This window comes from Gymnoscopelus braueri, assembly GCF_963280865.1.
Source record: "Gymnoscopelus braueri genome assembly, chromosome: 12".
NCBI lineage: Eukaryota > Metazoa > Chordata > Actinopteri > Myctophiformes > Myctophidae > Gymnoscopelus > Gymnoscopelus braueri.
In genome coordinates this window covers 28,605,332-28,621,397 of record NC_137614.1, presented here as the reverse complement: position 1 = coordinate 28,621,397, position 16,066 = coordinate 28,605,332, and the positions used below count along the sequence as shown (strand labels likewise).

General features: G+C 40.6%; 1 protein-coding gene across 1 annotated transcript; it reads left to right on the top strand.

Annotated features, from left to right (window-relative positions):
* Positions 1-1,020: 1,020 nt before the first annotated feature.
* On the top strand, positions 1,021-14,276 carry LOC308097227 (serine--tRNA ligase, cytoplasmic). Its single transcript, XM_080444890.1, has 11 exons — positions 1,021-1,203; positions 2,774-2,844; positions 3,283-3,363; positions 3,581-3,739; positions 4,391-4,540; positions 5,969-6,124; positions 8,807-9,028; positions 10,616-10,745; positions 10,935-11,092; positions 12,132-12,261; positions 13,391-14,276. The coding sequence occupies exons 1-11, from the start codon at positions 1,068-1,070 to the stop codon at positions 13,543-13,545; spliced, it is 1,548 nt and encodes a 515-aa protein (XP_080301016.1). The 5' UTR covers positions 1,021-1,067; the 3' UTR covers positions 13,546-14,276.
* Positions 14,277-16,066: the final 1,790 nt, after the last annotated feature.

Below are 16,066 nucleotides of genomic sequence, written 5' to 3'. Positions count from 1 at the left end.
ATTGTGCTCACCACACTAAATACCTACGTGAATAGAAATATGTTAATGAAGTTTAATAACGGGATATGAGGCATAGCATGTGAATCCCCTGTTTTAAAACATCTGTGTCATTTTAGTATTTTAGTGTATTCAAGATATTCAAAAACATATATACAAGCTACAGCACTGCGAGCTTGTACATCTACTATTTTCGAAAGTGTTGCTGGCATAACTATCCTTTTTTTTCTTCTTTTTTTCAAGCACAAATGGGGGGGGGGGGCGGTAGTTGTCGACCAGATACATATGGGGGGTCCTTGGTAACCTCGCATCACCAGACTTTCCACCTTGGAGGAAAGTAGGTCCTTGGCAGGAAAAAGGTTTGAGAACTACGTGATTTAGAAGGCATTTATTGCAGAATCGGCCTCAGGTCTTAAAAGAACACACACTATGTGTAAAGTAAGTAACTAGTACATTTACTCAAGTACTTATAGTACAATTTTGAGGTATTTTTACTTTACTGGAGTATTTCCAATTTTCAATACTATTACTATTTTCTACTCCACTACATCTCAGAGGCAAATATTGTACTTTTACTCCACTACAATTATTTGAAAACTTTAGAGTTACTTTTATTATTACAAAACATACATTAACCACTTCAGCCCTGTTTCGGCCATTTGAAAATAGCCGATCTACAAGCTCACAATGCGTTAACGCATTGTGAGCTTGTAGATCTTTTTGAATCTTTTTGAATTTTTTATGAATTTTATACATTTGAAAACTTGTGAAATGGGACATTCTGCATAATGAGTACTTTTACTTTTGGTACTTTAAGTATATTCTGATGCCAATACTTTTGTACTTTTACTCAAATATTGAATTCCGGGCTTTTACTTGCAACAGAGTATTTCTACATTGCAGTATTGATGCTTTTACATTTCAGCACGTTTTCCACCTCTGCAAAATGTAACACCATACGCATGCTTTTGTGTAGTAGGCAGCAAAATCTGGCAACCCTAGTGTGAACGGTTGACGCGGAGCTGATGCGTTGAAGCTTTCCTCTTTAAATACAACCAGCGTGGATAAAGATGGTGCTGGATCTGGACCTGTTTCGAGCCGATAAGGGCGGCGACCCAGAGGCTGTTCGTGAGATCCAGAGAAAGCGGTTCAAAGACCCTACTCTGGTGGACAAACTTGTCGAAGCAGACAGCGAATGGCGAAAATGTATGTGTTTTTTTTTGTGTGATTTTCCCTTGGATGCTAGCAGCAGCACGCTGGCTAAAAGTGGCTAATGGTAACGTTAGCACAGCTACTGCTGTAGTGCCAACAGTTGAATCAAATGAATGGCCATGAATGACCATTATGGCAACTCTTCAGCTATAGGAGTAATTCCTTACGCTAGCGTTTCGCAAACTGCCACTTATTTGTTTACTTTTGTCCATCTTGTTAACCATTTAGTTAAGTCATCATTGCCATAAGGTAGTTACGTTAGCCGGCTGATGTTTGTGTTGAATGAAGCTATACCGGTGCGTCATCCAACTCTCACCACGCAATCTGATGCAATCCTAGTCTAGAGAGGAGCATGTCCAGTCAGGCAACCTCGCCCTGCGGCTTTACCGGCCGGCGTTGGAACTTTACTCTTATATTTAGCCTTGGATCAAGACTTTTTGACATTTGCATATCTATATCATAGGTAGCTGTAGTATACAACCCTCGTAGACGTATTTATGATTCTGACGTCTTCAATCTACGAGAGTTGTAGGGTTCACGCCCCATGGAGACCTGGACTTTCTGCACTATGCCCCTTAGACACTCCAAACATGTACAAATGTGAAAATAAAGGTGCTTAACCCCAAGCCCCAAATGCTAACTGGCTCTGCGGGGTAGTAGTTTAATGTAATTATCCATATCTTTCAATAAAGAAGTGTTTTAATGACGTCTGTGTCTTAAGTTCCCAATGAGCGGTAGTGACGGGGCGCATCCGGTGGAACCCGGAATTACACTAAATGTAAACAGGAAGTAAACGAGGGTGAAAAAATGGCGTTCGGCCACTGACGGCATTAAAACACTTCTTCATTGAAAGATATCGATTATTACATTAAACTACTACCCCGTAGAGCCAGTTAGCATTTGGGGCTTGGGGTTAAGCTTTTCACATTTGTACATGTTTGGAGTGTCTACGGGGCATAGTGCAGAAAGTCCAGGTCTCCATGGGGCGTGAACCCTACAACTCTCGTAGATTGAAGACGTCAGAATCATAAATACGTCTACGAGGGTTGTATACTACAGCTAGGCACCATATCATATCTGTATACCATATATCTATCATAGACACCATATATCATATCTATATACCATATTATATTTGTATATCATATATCATAGATACCATATCAATATATTCTTATATATCTATATCATAGATACGAAAGTAAAAGTCAGACTATAATTCATCTATGATAGTCTTGATCCAAGGCTAGTCCTATATGAGACTGGATAGTTGTCGAATGCAACGTTGAGTGTTATACATTAAAGTTGTCTTTGTTTCGGTTTGTGTCACATTTTGTCTATCATTTGATGAGTGATGCTGTGTGCTGGCCTGGGCGGCGTCTATACGTCTGTCATCATCTAGAATCAGATCACAAGATGGTCATCTGTCATGTATCAGGGCTAGTCATCATCAAGTGTCGCAGGCTTTGCTGTTTCAGCATCAGCAGCGCACATACAAGCACCAAAAGAAAAGCCAAATACGCTCCAGTCAGTCAATGATTATTTACATAATTGTCCCCAATAGGTCGCTTCACTGCAGACAACCTGAACAAGGCCAAGAATCTCTGCAGCAAGAAGATTGGAGAGAAGATGAAGGTAACTGTGAAGACATATTTAGGACAGTAGCCAGCTGTCATTTTGTTGTTGTTGTTGTTAACTAGTTGTACGAACGCTTGTTTTATTGTTTTATTGGATCTTGTTTAGTCGATACAATTATTTATTTTAGCTCCTGCTCATTTGATTTAGCTATTTTGTCTCATCTGTTTAAGGAAATAGGTAGCTGATATATTGCACTTTTACCTTAGCGCTAGGTATACTCTTGGTTGCTTGTTTTTGCAGAAAATGCACTTAAGACTTCTGGTGATTAGTAGTTTTCGTTCCCTACCTATGTTGAATGCACTTATTGTAAGTCACTTTGGATAAAAGCGTCTGCTAAATGACTGTAATGTAATGTAATGTCATTATGTTTCTACAACTCATTATGCCAGACTGACCTGAGAAAAAATATATAAATTTTGTTTTTGGGGAATGCAGAAGAAGGAGCCTGTTGGAGATGATGAGACTTTACCCGAAGAAGCACAGAATCTGGAGGCTCTTACAGGGGAAACGTTATCGGTATGACAGCGTGTGTGTGTGTTTGTGTACTGTAAGGAGACTGTAACTGAACTTACTTCGGCAGCAGTCACCTGCATGCAAAGATGGCAATTGATCCATTCCAAAGAAACATTGCCATAATTTCAGGCAGTAACGGGTACAACTAAAGACATTCTTTGGTTTCTTTGTCCATCTCGACTGTCGTAACTTTTTTCTTTTATTTCTCCATGTGTCACAGGAGCTGACAGTTACCCAGATTAAGCAGGTGCGTGCGCTGGTAGATGAGGCGGTGCAGAAAACTGACAGCGAAAGGATAAGGCTGGAGGCAGAGCGCTTTGAGTACCAGCGAGAGATCGGTAACCTCCTGCATCCCACTGTACCCATCAGCAACGATGAGGTCAGTTGGCCTGCATTAACACATTATATTTTATTTAACAAATCCTCCTATAATTTGACAAACCTCTGTAGTGGTGCGTGCTGTAGTGGTGAGGCCAAAATTGATTCTGCCCGTGTCTCCTCAGTGGCTGGAGCAATTGATCTGAATTTGCACACAGCCATTGACCAATACCATGTGCACCTAACAGCGAAGCCCGTTTTCCGATTACACAAAATCTCAGCTGTTTATTAGTGTTTTTGTGTTCGCTGGCTCCCGGGTTGCCAGATCATGTGTGCATATCCCCCCACGGGTATGGTCTAGTATATATAATTAATCAAATTGCATTTTGTTTGCATGCCTATTGTTATGGTCCAGTTTTAGGACAGTTACATCCCTGCAGTGCATGCAGTATGCACCTTACACCTGTTTACCCCCAAATGGCTTGGTTTCTCACCAAGTGGCACCCAGTAGTGGTTGGACTTTGTACGTCACACTGCTGTGGCAACCAGACGGGCTTGGTCTATCTCTAATTACACCTTGTTATTTCTTAAAACATTATTACTATTTTTCATCTATATGCGAATCCCTGTCTATTTACGTGTCCCTGCTGTTGCTCTCTCCATCGCTTCCGTTCCATTTAACCTCCCCTATGGCCTGTTTTTGTGATGTCAGGATGCAGACAATGTTGTGGAGCGTACCTGGGGACTGCAGGATCCTCCGCTGCAGAAGAAGTACTCCCATGTCGACCTGGTAGTCATGATCGACGGTTTTGATGGAGAGAAAGGAGCCGTAGTGGCTGGCAGCAGAGGCTACTTCCTGAAGGTAAGGCTTAGGGATGTTAACAATTAATCTATAATTGATTAATTGCTGTTAAGAATTTACCGGATAAAATGTATCGATTTTCCATAGAGCCCTGCAGAGTGAAGGTGTGTGCGTCTGTGTCCAGCTGATGCGCCATGCTCGTTGACGCTCGTTAATGTTATATTATATTAATATACATCAAGGCAATTATGTTTCTGCACTCTTTCGGTTTCTGACAAGAATTTTCCTTTTGGTCCTAAAAAACGCTGCTTATCAATTAATCGATTAATCTATCGATAAGGTTATCAACTATAAATGAATGAATGTATCGATAATTTGCATCCCTAGTAAGGCTTACCGTGCGACGTGTGAATTTATCGATAATTTGCATCCTTAGTAAGGCTTACCGTGCGACTTGTGCTCCCACTGGTAGTGACAAAGCAGGCAGCAGTCATTCATTTCCAATTGTAGATTGTCTAAACCGAGCGATAATGGAGTGGCAAGATGCCTGGCAACAAAGTTCATGCGACTTGGTGATATTTCACATTGAACCACAACTCGCCTGTTAGTGGCGATATATTAACCACTTAAACCCCAGCATCTGGGGCAAACATTCGCTGATAGCAGATCTACAAGCTTACAACGTGTTAACATTATCCCAATTAATTTCTGCTGGACTTCCGCTTCTTTCCATGGCAGTTGTGTGGTATAGATACACGGCATATGCGTTTACTCGTCGGTTAACGTGGATGCTAGGGGTGTGAGGAAAAAATCGGTTCGTACTCGAATCACGATTCTAATGTTGGACGATTCAAAATCGATTCTCATTTTCCAAAAATCGTTTTTCTTAGTTTTCTCTCTTTTCTTTTTACACAAATAACAGTATTTTTGTATAATTACATTTTTGAGAAGTGGCAAGTTCTGAGCTGGCAGATAGCCTAAGCCTACCAATTTTATTCATGTTACAGCAGTTTTCTTATACTTCAATTTATTCTGGTAACTGAGAAGTAACTTGAGTGTCAGACTCAGAAGTTAATAAGTTCTGTACAAGTTGAAATGTGTGCAAATATGAATAAATGAGGCATGTTGTCTTGGATTTACCTTTGTGTGTTTACATTATTATCAGTTGATAAAACCTTTACAATTATAAAAGCTACCTAAATGTACTCAGCTTTCATGCCAGCAGACTGGAGTATATCCTGAAATCCTATGTTTTGAATCGAGAATCGTTTTGAATCAAGAGTCGTTTGTTTTGAAAAAATCTGAACAAATCCGAATCCTGACCCCAAGAATCATAATCGAATCGTGAGATAGCAGACGATTCACAGCCCTAGTGGACGCCAGGGTGAAGTGGCATGCATTCTGCGAGCACACATACACACATGCATATTACGTGCATGCCTTGGACCTGCAGGAATTCCTTCAACTCTCTCCCCCTTGTGTGTGCAGGGCCCCCTGGTTTTCTTGGAGCAGGCTCTGATCAACTACGCCCTCAGGGTCCTTCACAGTAAGAACTACACCCCGCTCTACACGCCCTTCTTCATGAGGAAGGAGGTCATGCAGGAGGTGGCCCAGCTGAGCCAGTTTGATGACGAACTTTACAAGGTACTGGGGGTTTTAATGGATTCCTCCTCCCCTTTTGTGGTGTTAGATTTGTCTGACCAAGTTGCTGTGCTCGATCTGTCTGGAGTTAAATCTGTTACTGTATTCAGAGTAAATTTAGCTTATTATCTAAATAACTTACTAAATGTTAGCATTTGTGGACAAGCAAACAGTACAGTATATTTTATAGTACCCACTAGGGCTGCACGACAAAATGCCTCGGTATTTATGCCAACTATTTCAATATAGAAACGATATTACCGTTCATATTCTATATTTCAAGTGTTGCAACAACGAAAACTAAGCATTCTTCAAAAAACAGAATAGCTATAACAAGTCAGTATCACTCTTAACTTTAAGTATCCTATTATTGGGTTCACACACTTGTTATTTGATATTCTAAGTGTAGCAACAATGAAAACTAAACATTCTTCAAAAAAATAGCAAGTCAAGTTCAGTTCAGTCTTATTTTGAATTTCTTTGACCGAAAGTAAAACGCTTACTCTCCTAGGACATACACTCTTATTTTGAAGGCTGACCATCCGGAAATCACGTGTTTACTCTCGTTTGACTGGCTTGACGAACATGCTAAGTCAAAGTCACGGCAAATCACTGAGTTCAATAAAACGAACGTCAATCCGACAAATGGACAAACAGTCAAGCTTTTCATACGGAAGGCTTTAGGCAGCTTGCCTACATTAAGGACATTTCAGACGACACACACCCATCCCGTGCCAGAGTTGAACTGGCTTTCAATAAGTTGAAAACAACGCGACATGCAGAGAAACGGAGTGTCCCTGTTTCAGTTCCCGCACTCAGCTTCCACCCACACACACATATCGTGCAGCACTAGTACCCACCTGAAAAAAACTCCCACCCCACCTGATCACTTACAAAATAACAGGCTTCCTGCATTAATATACCCATGTAAAGCTAAATGAACTACAGAACGTTGCATACATGCACATGCAGTAACATGCATTAACATGCCCATGCGAATACACAGAATACAAACATGCACATGCACCTTGGAAATTAAATTACACTGTATTCCATAAGATACACAGGACAGTTTATAGAAGACAGTTAGAGAAAACAATTGGAGGCAATTAGAAGCAGGAGCAGGATATTTGAAGATGAGTAAAGATAGATGCTTTAAAGATAATGAGCAAGTAACCAACATACATTGGCATATTATCGTGCTAGGTTTTCAATGTAGTGAGTCCCGGGACTCACTGGTGGTCATTTGAATGAGTCCCATGGAAAGTTTATGGTCCCAATATATAATATAATATAATATGGCTATAATCATGGTTATATTCATGTATGTTGATAATGTATCTGGAAAAAACGAAAAGTAAAAAAAGGAAATCCTGAATCTGAATCATTTTGGGGGGAAAAAGGTTTTCCCAAAATGCTCTCCTTATTTTTTACAAATGAGTACAAAAATAAATGCATCAATAAATAAATAATAATAACAATGACGTTTTTTTTGTTAAGTCTTGGTAAAATAGCATGCGTCCACTGGACAGAAACTGTAGTAACCTACAGTTTTAATATTGATTTTAAAGATCAGTAGAATTAGGATAGGTATGATGTCTACTTTATGCATTTGTGCCTACAGTACATATCTCCTGATGTACTGTACATTGTATTCACTACTCCTTGGAAAGTAAAAAACTCAGAATATATAAGTGACAAAGTTCATAATAATAATGGGAAAAATATAATTCACACTTACAGAAATAAATAGGAACTAAAGAACAACGCTATGTATTAGGGGAAGCATAATAGAGACGGAACAGAGATATTTGTTATTAGTGAAGAAGTATTTTGTTGCTCTGATGTTTTTTACAAAGCAGGATTCCCTTCAAATGATATATTTACATTTTAAGTCTGATCTATGCTTGTGTCGCACCGCAAAAAAATATTTACCGCGAGTCGCGACTCACGGCACCGTGGGTTGCGACCATGGGTTCATCCTGCAAGTTGTGAATGCATGGCCCACCTGGTTATGCAAAGCCGTTTTTCCTTTTACCCGTTGTCAGAGAACCCAGTGCTGTTCCTTTTACCATAGTTCATAGAGGCTTGTCTCTAACGTCAGTATTATGATGTCATAGTGATGACATCAGGGATCTGACTTGACTTGCCCAACACTAATTATCTTCTACAACAGCTGTTAAACCAAGTACACGATACACGTGTCTGCGACACGATTATTCTTTAAAACCAGAGAGAGAGATAGAGTGTGTGTGTGTGTGTGTGTGTGTGTGTGTGTGTGTGTGTGCGTGTGTGGTTTTCCAGTGTTAATGAGTCTGACTGTACTTCACTGTCTTATCTTATCTTGTACATACAGTACATGTAGTAGGTAATAGGCCTACATGTGCTTTAGGCTGCATGATACGGATGAACATTTTCTTAAGTAATAAGATGTTGATGAAGTAATGAAACATATCAACATAATATTGTTGTTGATAATGGTATCACAATATTTCAATTACTCATAAAAAGCTGATTTATTGTTTTTATTGTAACTTAGTGATATGGAGGCTAGTGGGAAATGACCATGTTCAAGTGAAGCGGCGTGCGCAGAAATGGCATGTGCAAAAGTCTGAAAATGTTCAATTTTACCGCTATTTTTTTACCGAAATTAAACCGCTATATGTACTGTATGTTCCACCTTAGGTGATTGGGAAGAGCAGCGAGAAGTCAGAAGATGGCGCCACTGACGAGAAGTACCTCATTGCCACCTCAGAGCAGCCCATCGCTGCCTTCCTGAGGGAAGAATGGCTCAAGCCTGAGGACCTGCCCATCCGCTATGCAGGTTTCTCCACCTGCTTCAGACAGGAAGTGGGCTCCCACGGCAGAGACACCCGCGGCATCTTCAGGGTGCACCAGTTCGAAAAGGTCAGCCCGCGGTCTTTGAGCTCCTTTGCCAAAATGTTTGCCACACCTCTCTCCCATCCACTACACCCCTGTTTGAGACATACCACACCTACTGTAGTGCACACATTCTGAAAGGATTACAACTTCCATCTTCAGGTTTATTGACGCATCAGTTTACAGGTGTAAAAATGTTTTTATTCAAGCTCCCAATGTTTGCTGCTTTGAAAAATAGTCATAAGAATAGTGAAAGAATTAAAAAAAACGTAAGTTTTGCGGGCGGCAGTGGGCTACTAAAACTAACCAGTGAGTTAGTGTCAACACTGAAACCCAACTGCTCCCAATGAGCAGGTGAATGTGTGCGTGAATGTAATGCACATTGTAAAGTGTGAATGCATTGCCCACCTGGTTATGCAAACCCGTTGTACTTGTTGTCAGAGTACTCCTTTTACCCGTTGTCAGAGTTGTCGCTATATAAGTGCACCGTCTTAAAGTCACAACAGGACACAGTGTCAAATATACATTTGATGCATGTTCAAGAATAGAGGCATAATATCATGGCCTCTCAGAGAAGCCCCCACCCTCCAAACCTTCAAAACTGCCTTTCTCATAATTTTCTTTTGCTTTTGTTCCTTAGTCTTAGCCTTTTCTTTCCTAATAAAGTTGTTCTTTTGATGTTTTCTCCTCCCCCCCATGTAAAGCGTCTTTGGGTACTTAGAAAAGTGCTGTATAAATTTGAGATATTATTATTGTATTATTATTATGGCCTATCAAAGTGTATTCAAGGTCCATATGCACATAAGTGACATTATAACGGCCAAGATCACCAAGACTGACATGGCAGCAGGGCTCAGGGCCTGTTTCTTGACAGGTATAAACTGCTCCTTACCTGGCCCATGAACTGTTCGACCCACTCCCCTCGGGCAAGAACTGAAAGGCTTAAATCAAATGCAGCTTCTACCAGGGGCTGTTAGACTGTTGGACTCTAAGCCCCAATAATACACTTTCGCAGTTCTGCCTTGATGTGCTGTTATATAGTATGTCATGCTGCCATGTTTTCTGTTTTGATAAATGCTGGATGCTACTGTTTTTAATATGCTGCTCAGTTTTGATTTACTGCACTTTAGGATTTTCTGCTTATTTTTCATTTATTGATAGCTATTTTATTGTACACTGCTGGGTCCTGAGTACGATTTTGTGTACGATGTGCAAGCATGTAAATGACAAAGTGAACCTTTAGTCTGGTGGAATGGCTTTTGATACATACTATAGGTGTTGATCGCCTGCCAATGTTAGTGTTAATGTTGGCATAATGTACTGTAGCTTTGGAACAAAAGGGTGGTCTCCTGAATTGTATTATTTGTACATGCAGTTCCATTGAATAGTGTGTGACATGTTTTAACATTATGTCCAAGCATACACTGCATGGTGTTCCACAAGTAAGACATATTTACTGTTTGAAATAGTGATAAGTGTGCAATTCCTTTTAAGTGTTTAAATTCCAGCTGTCAGTGTTTTCACATTCACATTTAAATTGTCTGTTGAAGTCTTTTGTCTACTTAACAGAGTAGACATGCCGTGAATAATTCCATTATTGCCACTCATTTTCAGATTGAGCAATTTGTGTATGCCTCTCCGCATGACAACAAGTCATGGGAGATGTTTGACGAGATGGTTGATACGGCAGAAGAGTTCTACAAGTCATTAGGAATCCCTTATCGTATTGTCAACATTGTCTCTGGTAGGTATTACACACACACACACACACACACACACACACACACACACACACACACACACACACACACACACACACACACACACACACACACACACACACACACACACAGTCACGCACACGCATAACCACATGAGAGTATGTAAATTGGGATTAAAGTAAGACCGTCCTCATCCTGTCTGTCTCCTTTAGGGGCCCTAAATCACGCAGCCAGTAAGAAGCTGGACCTTGAGGCCTGGTTTCCTGGCTCCAATGCTTTCAGGGAGCTAGTGTCCTGTTCCAACTGCCTCGACTATCAGGCCAGACGCCTCCGCATTCGCTACGGACAGACCAAGAAGATGATGGACAAGGTGAGACCCCCATTTTCCTCCAGAGTGGGGGCCTTTACTTCCGAAAGACCTCTACTGTTGGAAACCAAAAACCAAAACAGTTCCTGTTAGTTGTTGACTACAGTTGTTGTACATTTAGCCTCACAACTGTCTTCCAGCAATTAACATTTTATTACGGTGACTTAACATAGTACCAGATCCTTCAGTGATGGCCATAGTAGATGCAAGATTTTTGTCCTCAACCTAACTGTGTTCCTTTGGAGAGCAGAGGTACATGTGTTAACACTACCACCGCCAGGCCCGTAGCCTACGGGCCGATAAATCCAACCGTAAAGCGCCGATCCCGTAGCCTACGGGCTGTGGTGCTTTTTCCTTTTTTTCGAAAAAATAAAACGTTTTTCAATTTTCTATACGGCACATTTCATTGTAACACCACTGGAAACGGAATTATTCAGGATCACGTTTTGCCGATCCCGTCGGCCTCCATTCTAAAGCGCACACTAAAACGCCATTTTCTTCGATTGTAGTTTTTCTCCTCGCTGATCACTGTTTAACATAAACCGTTCTAACTACAACATGGCGGCTCCGTTTGACACGTGGTTTTCACTGGTAGACGCAGGGAGATCTCCGCGATGTATACAAACAGTGCACAGCTCAATCTTAAGGATTTTAACGAGGTCTATGGCGACGTGAAAAAAACAAAAAACAACAATAAAACGTTGGCACTGGTGAGTACATTATGAGATTCACCTCTGGCGGTCAATGTGTGAATGGAGTTAACCAAAAGGCAAGAAAGTTTGCACGCTCTAACATACTCTGATTCCATTTATATGTGACTAACGTTTCAGAACACTGCCAACGTCAGGATGTGTAATGTGAATGCTGACGAAGGCAATGTATGCTGAAATGTTTGCCACAAATAAATAGAATCCTATTATAGTATGGGTGTGTCACGGTAGAAAAAAAAACTCAACTCAACTGAACTTTTTTGTGATGTAAAACCACTGTTTTAGTTTCTATTATGCATTGTGAGAATTCCATCTTTATGCTTGTTGCATAGACGGAGTTTGTTCACATGCTGAACGGAACCATGTGTGCCACGACACGTGTGATGTGTGCCATCCTAGAGAACTACCAGACAGAAGAAGGCATCACCATTCCAGAGAAGCTCAAGGACTTCATGCCCCCTGGTAAGCTACACTCACTGATTTGTATATAGACTATACTTAACCTGGCTAATATGGCATCTTGTTAGCTACAGTGTTCATCTGAACTCCTCTGAAGTGAAAACACCCTCATTTGATCAAACTGATCAGGTTTGAATGTGGCCTATTGTTAGGTATTGAGCCTTCTTGACTTTGTGTGGGACTTTTAAATATTTCTAGAGTTTGCACTGCAGGTCAAGTTGGACCCAGTTGGTGTTTTGTGTTCCGCACACAAAGAACCAGCCTGGGCCCACAGCAAGCTATTACATGTATAATTTAAACGACTTATTTACTTTCTAACACTCATTTAATTTCCATGTCAAATAGAATTAAAATGTCCTTTTAGATAAATAAAGTGTTTGTGATGCCCGGGTGTGAGTCAAAATACTCTTTACAGATTGGTTGGGGTAGATACTAGATATATCACATATCTGGGAGGGGAATGGCTGTCGTCCAGAGTCAAGGCACACTTGGGATGATGGTCAAAGTGTTCAAAAAGAGTCTAGTACAGAGAAGTGAAGTAAAGTTTTATACTCCTTATGTTTGAAAACAAGCGCTCTTCAACATATTTTATGAGAATAAAATATGTTCCGATATTTTTCAGGCTTCAATCAGGCCTTGTGCATTCTCATGGTGTTTAGGCTGTTAATGTCACTGGTGGCATTCCTTTGTCGTTTGTTTGCAACTCTTCACTTTTGTACAAAGCTTGGAGGTTGATTGTGCAATTCAGGTCGTTGTGCAACCATGCCACTAATTAAAGACTGAAGGTGAAACTATGCATGTGCTTTTAAACATTCAGATGATTTATCCTTTCAAATGCCTGAGGGAGAATGCTTTCAGTGATGTCAACCATTTGTGCTCTGGACTGACTGTACAATAGACCATATTCACACGGCGACCATATTGGAATTTAACATTGAAAGTGCCACCCCGTTGCCGTGGAAACGGGGTGGCACTTCATTGACTTAATAGGAACATGGCCGCCGTGTGAATATGGTCTATAGTCACACACATTGGCTGTTTTGGGGGCCGACCAAAATTGGAAACAGACTTGTGTGGTACTTGGCCTGAGGACTTCGATTTGTTCTTCTCATCCTCTCATCCACTCCTCCAGGTATGACGGAGATGATAAAGTTTGTGAAGGCCGCACCCATTGATCAGGAGATGTCCAAGAAGGCGAAAAAACAGGATGGAGGAAAGAAGAAGAAGCAGGGAGGAGGAGATGGCCTGCAGGATGCAGTGGAGAACATGTCCGTCAATGACTCTTAAACTCTGCCATGCTATGTCAGGGAGATGACCTCACAGATAGAGATGGGTAAACTGATCCCAAGTCTGCATTCAAGGGGATCTCCACCCCAGAGTGTTGACTGGCCTCTATACTGTTCATTTCTATCTGGGTGGACGGAAGTGTCCTCATTCATCTCAACTGTTCCTTATTTCCCTGAACCACAAGTGAAAAGGGATCACACTATTCTCAGAGCTGCCTACAGTAAACCTCTCTATGCCCTCTGAGGTTTGATTTAAACTTGGTTGTGCGCCGGTGTCGCACACCAAAAATGTGCTGTGAGCTTGTTGATCATTTTCGGTGCGCAACCAAGTATAAATCAGGCTCAAGTCTTCATTTATACTTTGTCACATGACCATGTTGCTCAACAGAAATTACGAAAGTGTCTACTTAGTACTTTTCAGTTCAGATCTTTTCAGTTAAAATTAATGTACGGTGAAATGAGACCCAGTAGTAACGCCTGCATCTGTTGTGGTGAACAAGCTTTAGATTTATTACTGACGAGATTATTTTAAATGGCACTTGGATCTAAGTGAAGGTTAACTGGCCATAATTCACAAGTATATCCTTACTAGGTAGGTATTTGAAACTGTCTGTTTTGGGCCTTCAATAATCTGCATTGTTGCTTGTTGTCACTGTTGACAAAATAAATATGGCGAACAAGAATTGTCACTGTAAAGTTTAAACAAAAATAAATATGGAGAACATGAATAAATCACACGTGAACACATTTTCTTGTGTGAGTTTGGTTTCAGGGAGATAATTTGAAAGGTGTACATATCAATTGGTCTAGCTTTTCCACCCTAGTATTCAGAGAAGTTCATCTCAATATGAATTGTGTGTTTTGAATTGCTGTGTAATTCCTGTCCTGGAAAGCTGTTTAAGTGTTAGATTTAACAAGGGGAGTACAGGCCATTGCAGTTACTGTAACTATCATATTTTCTTAATTGATCCCAGTGCTCCTCAAAGTAGAGGACCTGCTTAAAGTCCCAGCAAGCTCTTCAGAAGTACTGGATGGAAATGAAGAGGCTAAGGAGACCAGCCCAATTTATACTTTATAAGACAACCATGATGGTTGTCAAAAATAACAGATTTTCAGTGAGCGAGACTCTTGACAATTCTGATATGCTTCTATGACATGGTTGTATAAATTAGTCTTAGGTTAGAGCTTTATGAAACGCATTGCCATAGCTGAATTGTAGCTAAAGGTCAAGAAAGAACGGGGAGCAAAGAGAGTTCATCCATTCTTGCCCTAGGGGCCCCCTAGTGGTATAGTCTGGGCATGCCCTGGTCTTCAGAAGGCTATGGCACACATAAGATGTGGCTTGTCTCCAACAGTAATAAAACCAAAATTAACATTCTTAACCAGGTGGTGTAGGAAAGAGATCTCCGATAAGGGCAATAAGGATGTAGGCCTACGCCTGTAATTTATTAACTCCAATAGACTTTACACCCAGCCATTGGTAAAAGGAAAGTTACTCAGGGTGGCATCAGTTGAGGTAAGATGGATCAATTTGGTAGTTAAATGTATAATTGTAAACATATCAGAAACAATTCATTGATGGTAAATTCATGCTCTTAATGTCATGCTGCTATGGTTGCTACAGTATATGGACTATTGCTAGTGAACAGACAACCATTATTTGCTTATTATTCAGGACAGTTAATCCACAAACATCACAAACCTTAAGATGAGCGACATTTCCGAAGAAGACAATGAGATCTCCTTTGCAGTAAAGGTACATTTATTTATTGGGCATGTAGTAGCTGATGTCCTGGCATTAAATAACTAGGTCACCTATCTAAAAACAAAATTGAATAAAAATGTATCTTATGTTCATTTAAGCTTTACACACAATTTGTTTAAAGGATTCAATAACTATGACCATATTGTGATTCTTCAATCAAACTGGCTTTTATTGTATTAGTTATTTTTTCTATTTACAGCATTTACTGTTTCTTGATTGAGATTCACTTGCAGTGTAATCCAGCTTTCGTTTGAAAGTTAAGAATACAATATATTCATATAGCATATAGCCAACGTTATTTTCATCCAACAGCTGAATGCTGTCATTGGCTGCATACTACGAGATGTATTGTTGGGTGAATTCTCCTTTGTGTGTGTGTGTGCGTGTGTGTGTGTGTGTGTGTGTGTGTGTGTGTGTGTGTGTGTGTGTGTGTGTGTGTGTGTGTGCGTGCGTGCGTGTGCGTGTGCGTGTCAGTTTCTTGGGAGAGTGGAGGTGGTCCGCCCTGAAGGTATGCAGGTCCTGAACGATGCAGCTCAGAGCCTGAAGGTTGGGAGTTGTACTTCTCATCTTGTTTTTGCAGCTGATGGGAATTTGTACGCCTGGAAAAATAAATCCAGTGTACAGTGTATCATTATAATTTTATGAGGCAAACATTACGATACAGTATGTGGCCTCAGTTACCTCAATGTAGCATCTCTTTCCTAGTCACTTAATGTCTACCCATTACCCAACAAAATCCTGAGTGTTAAATAATAAT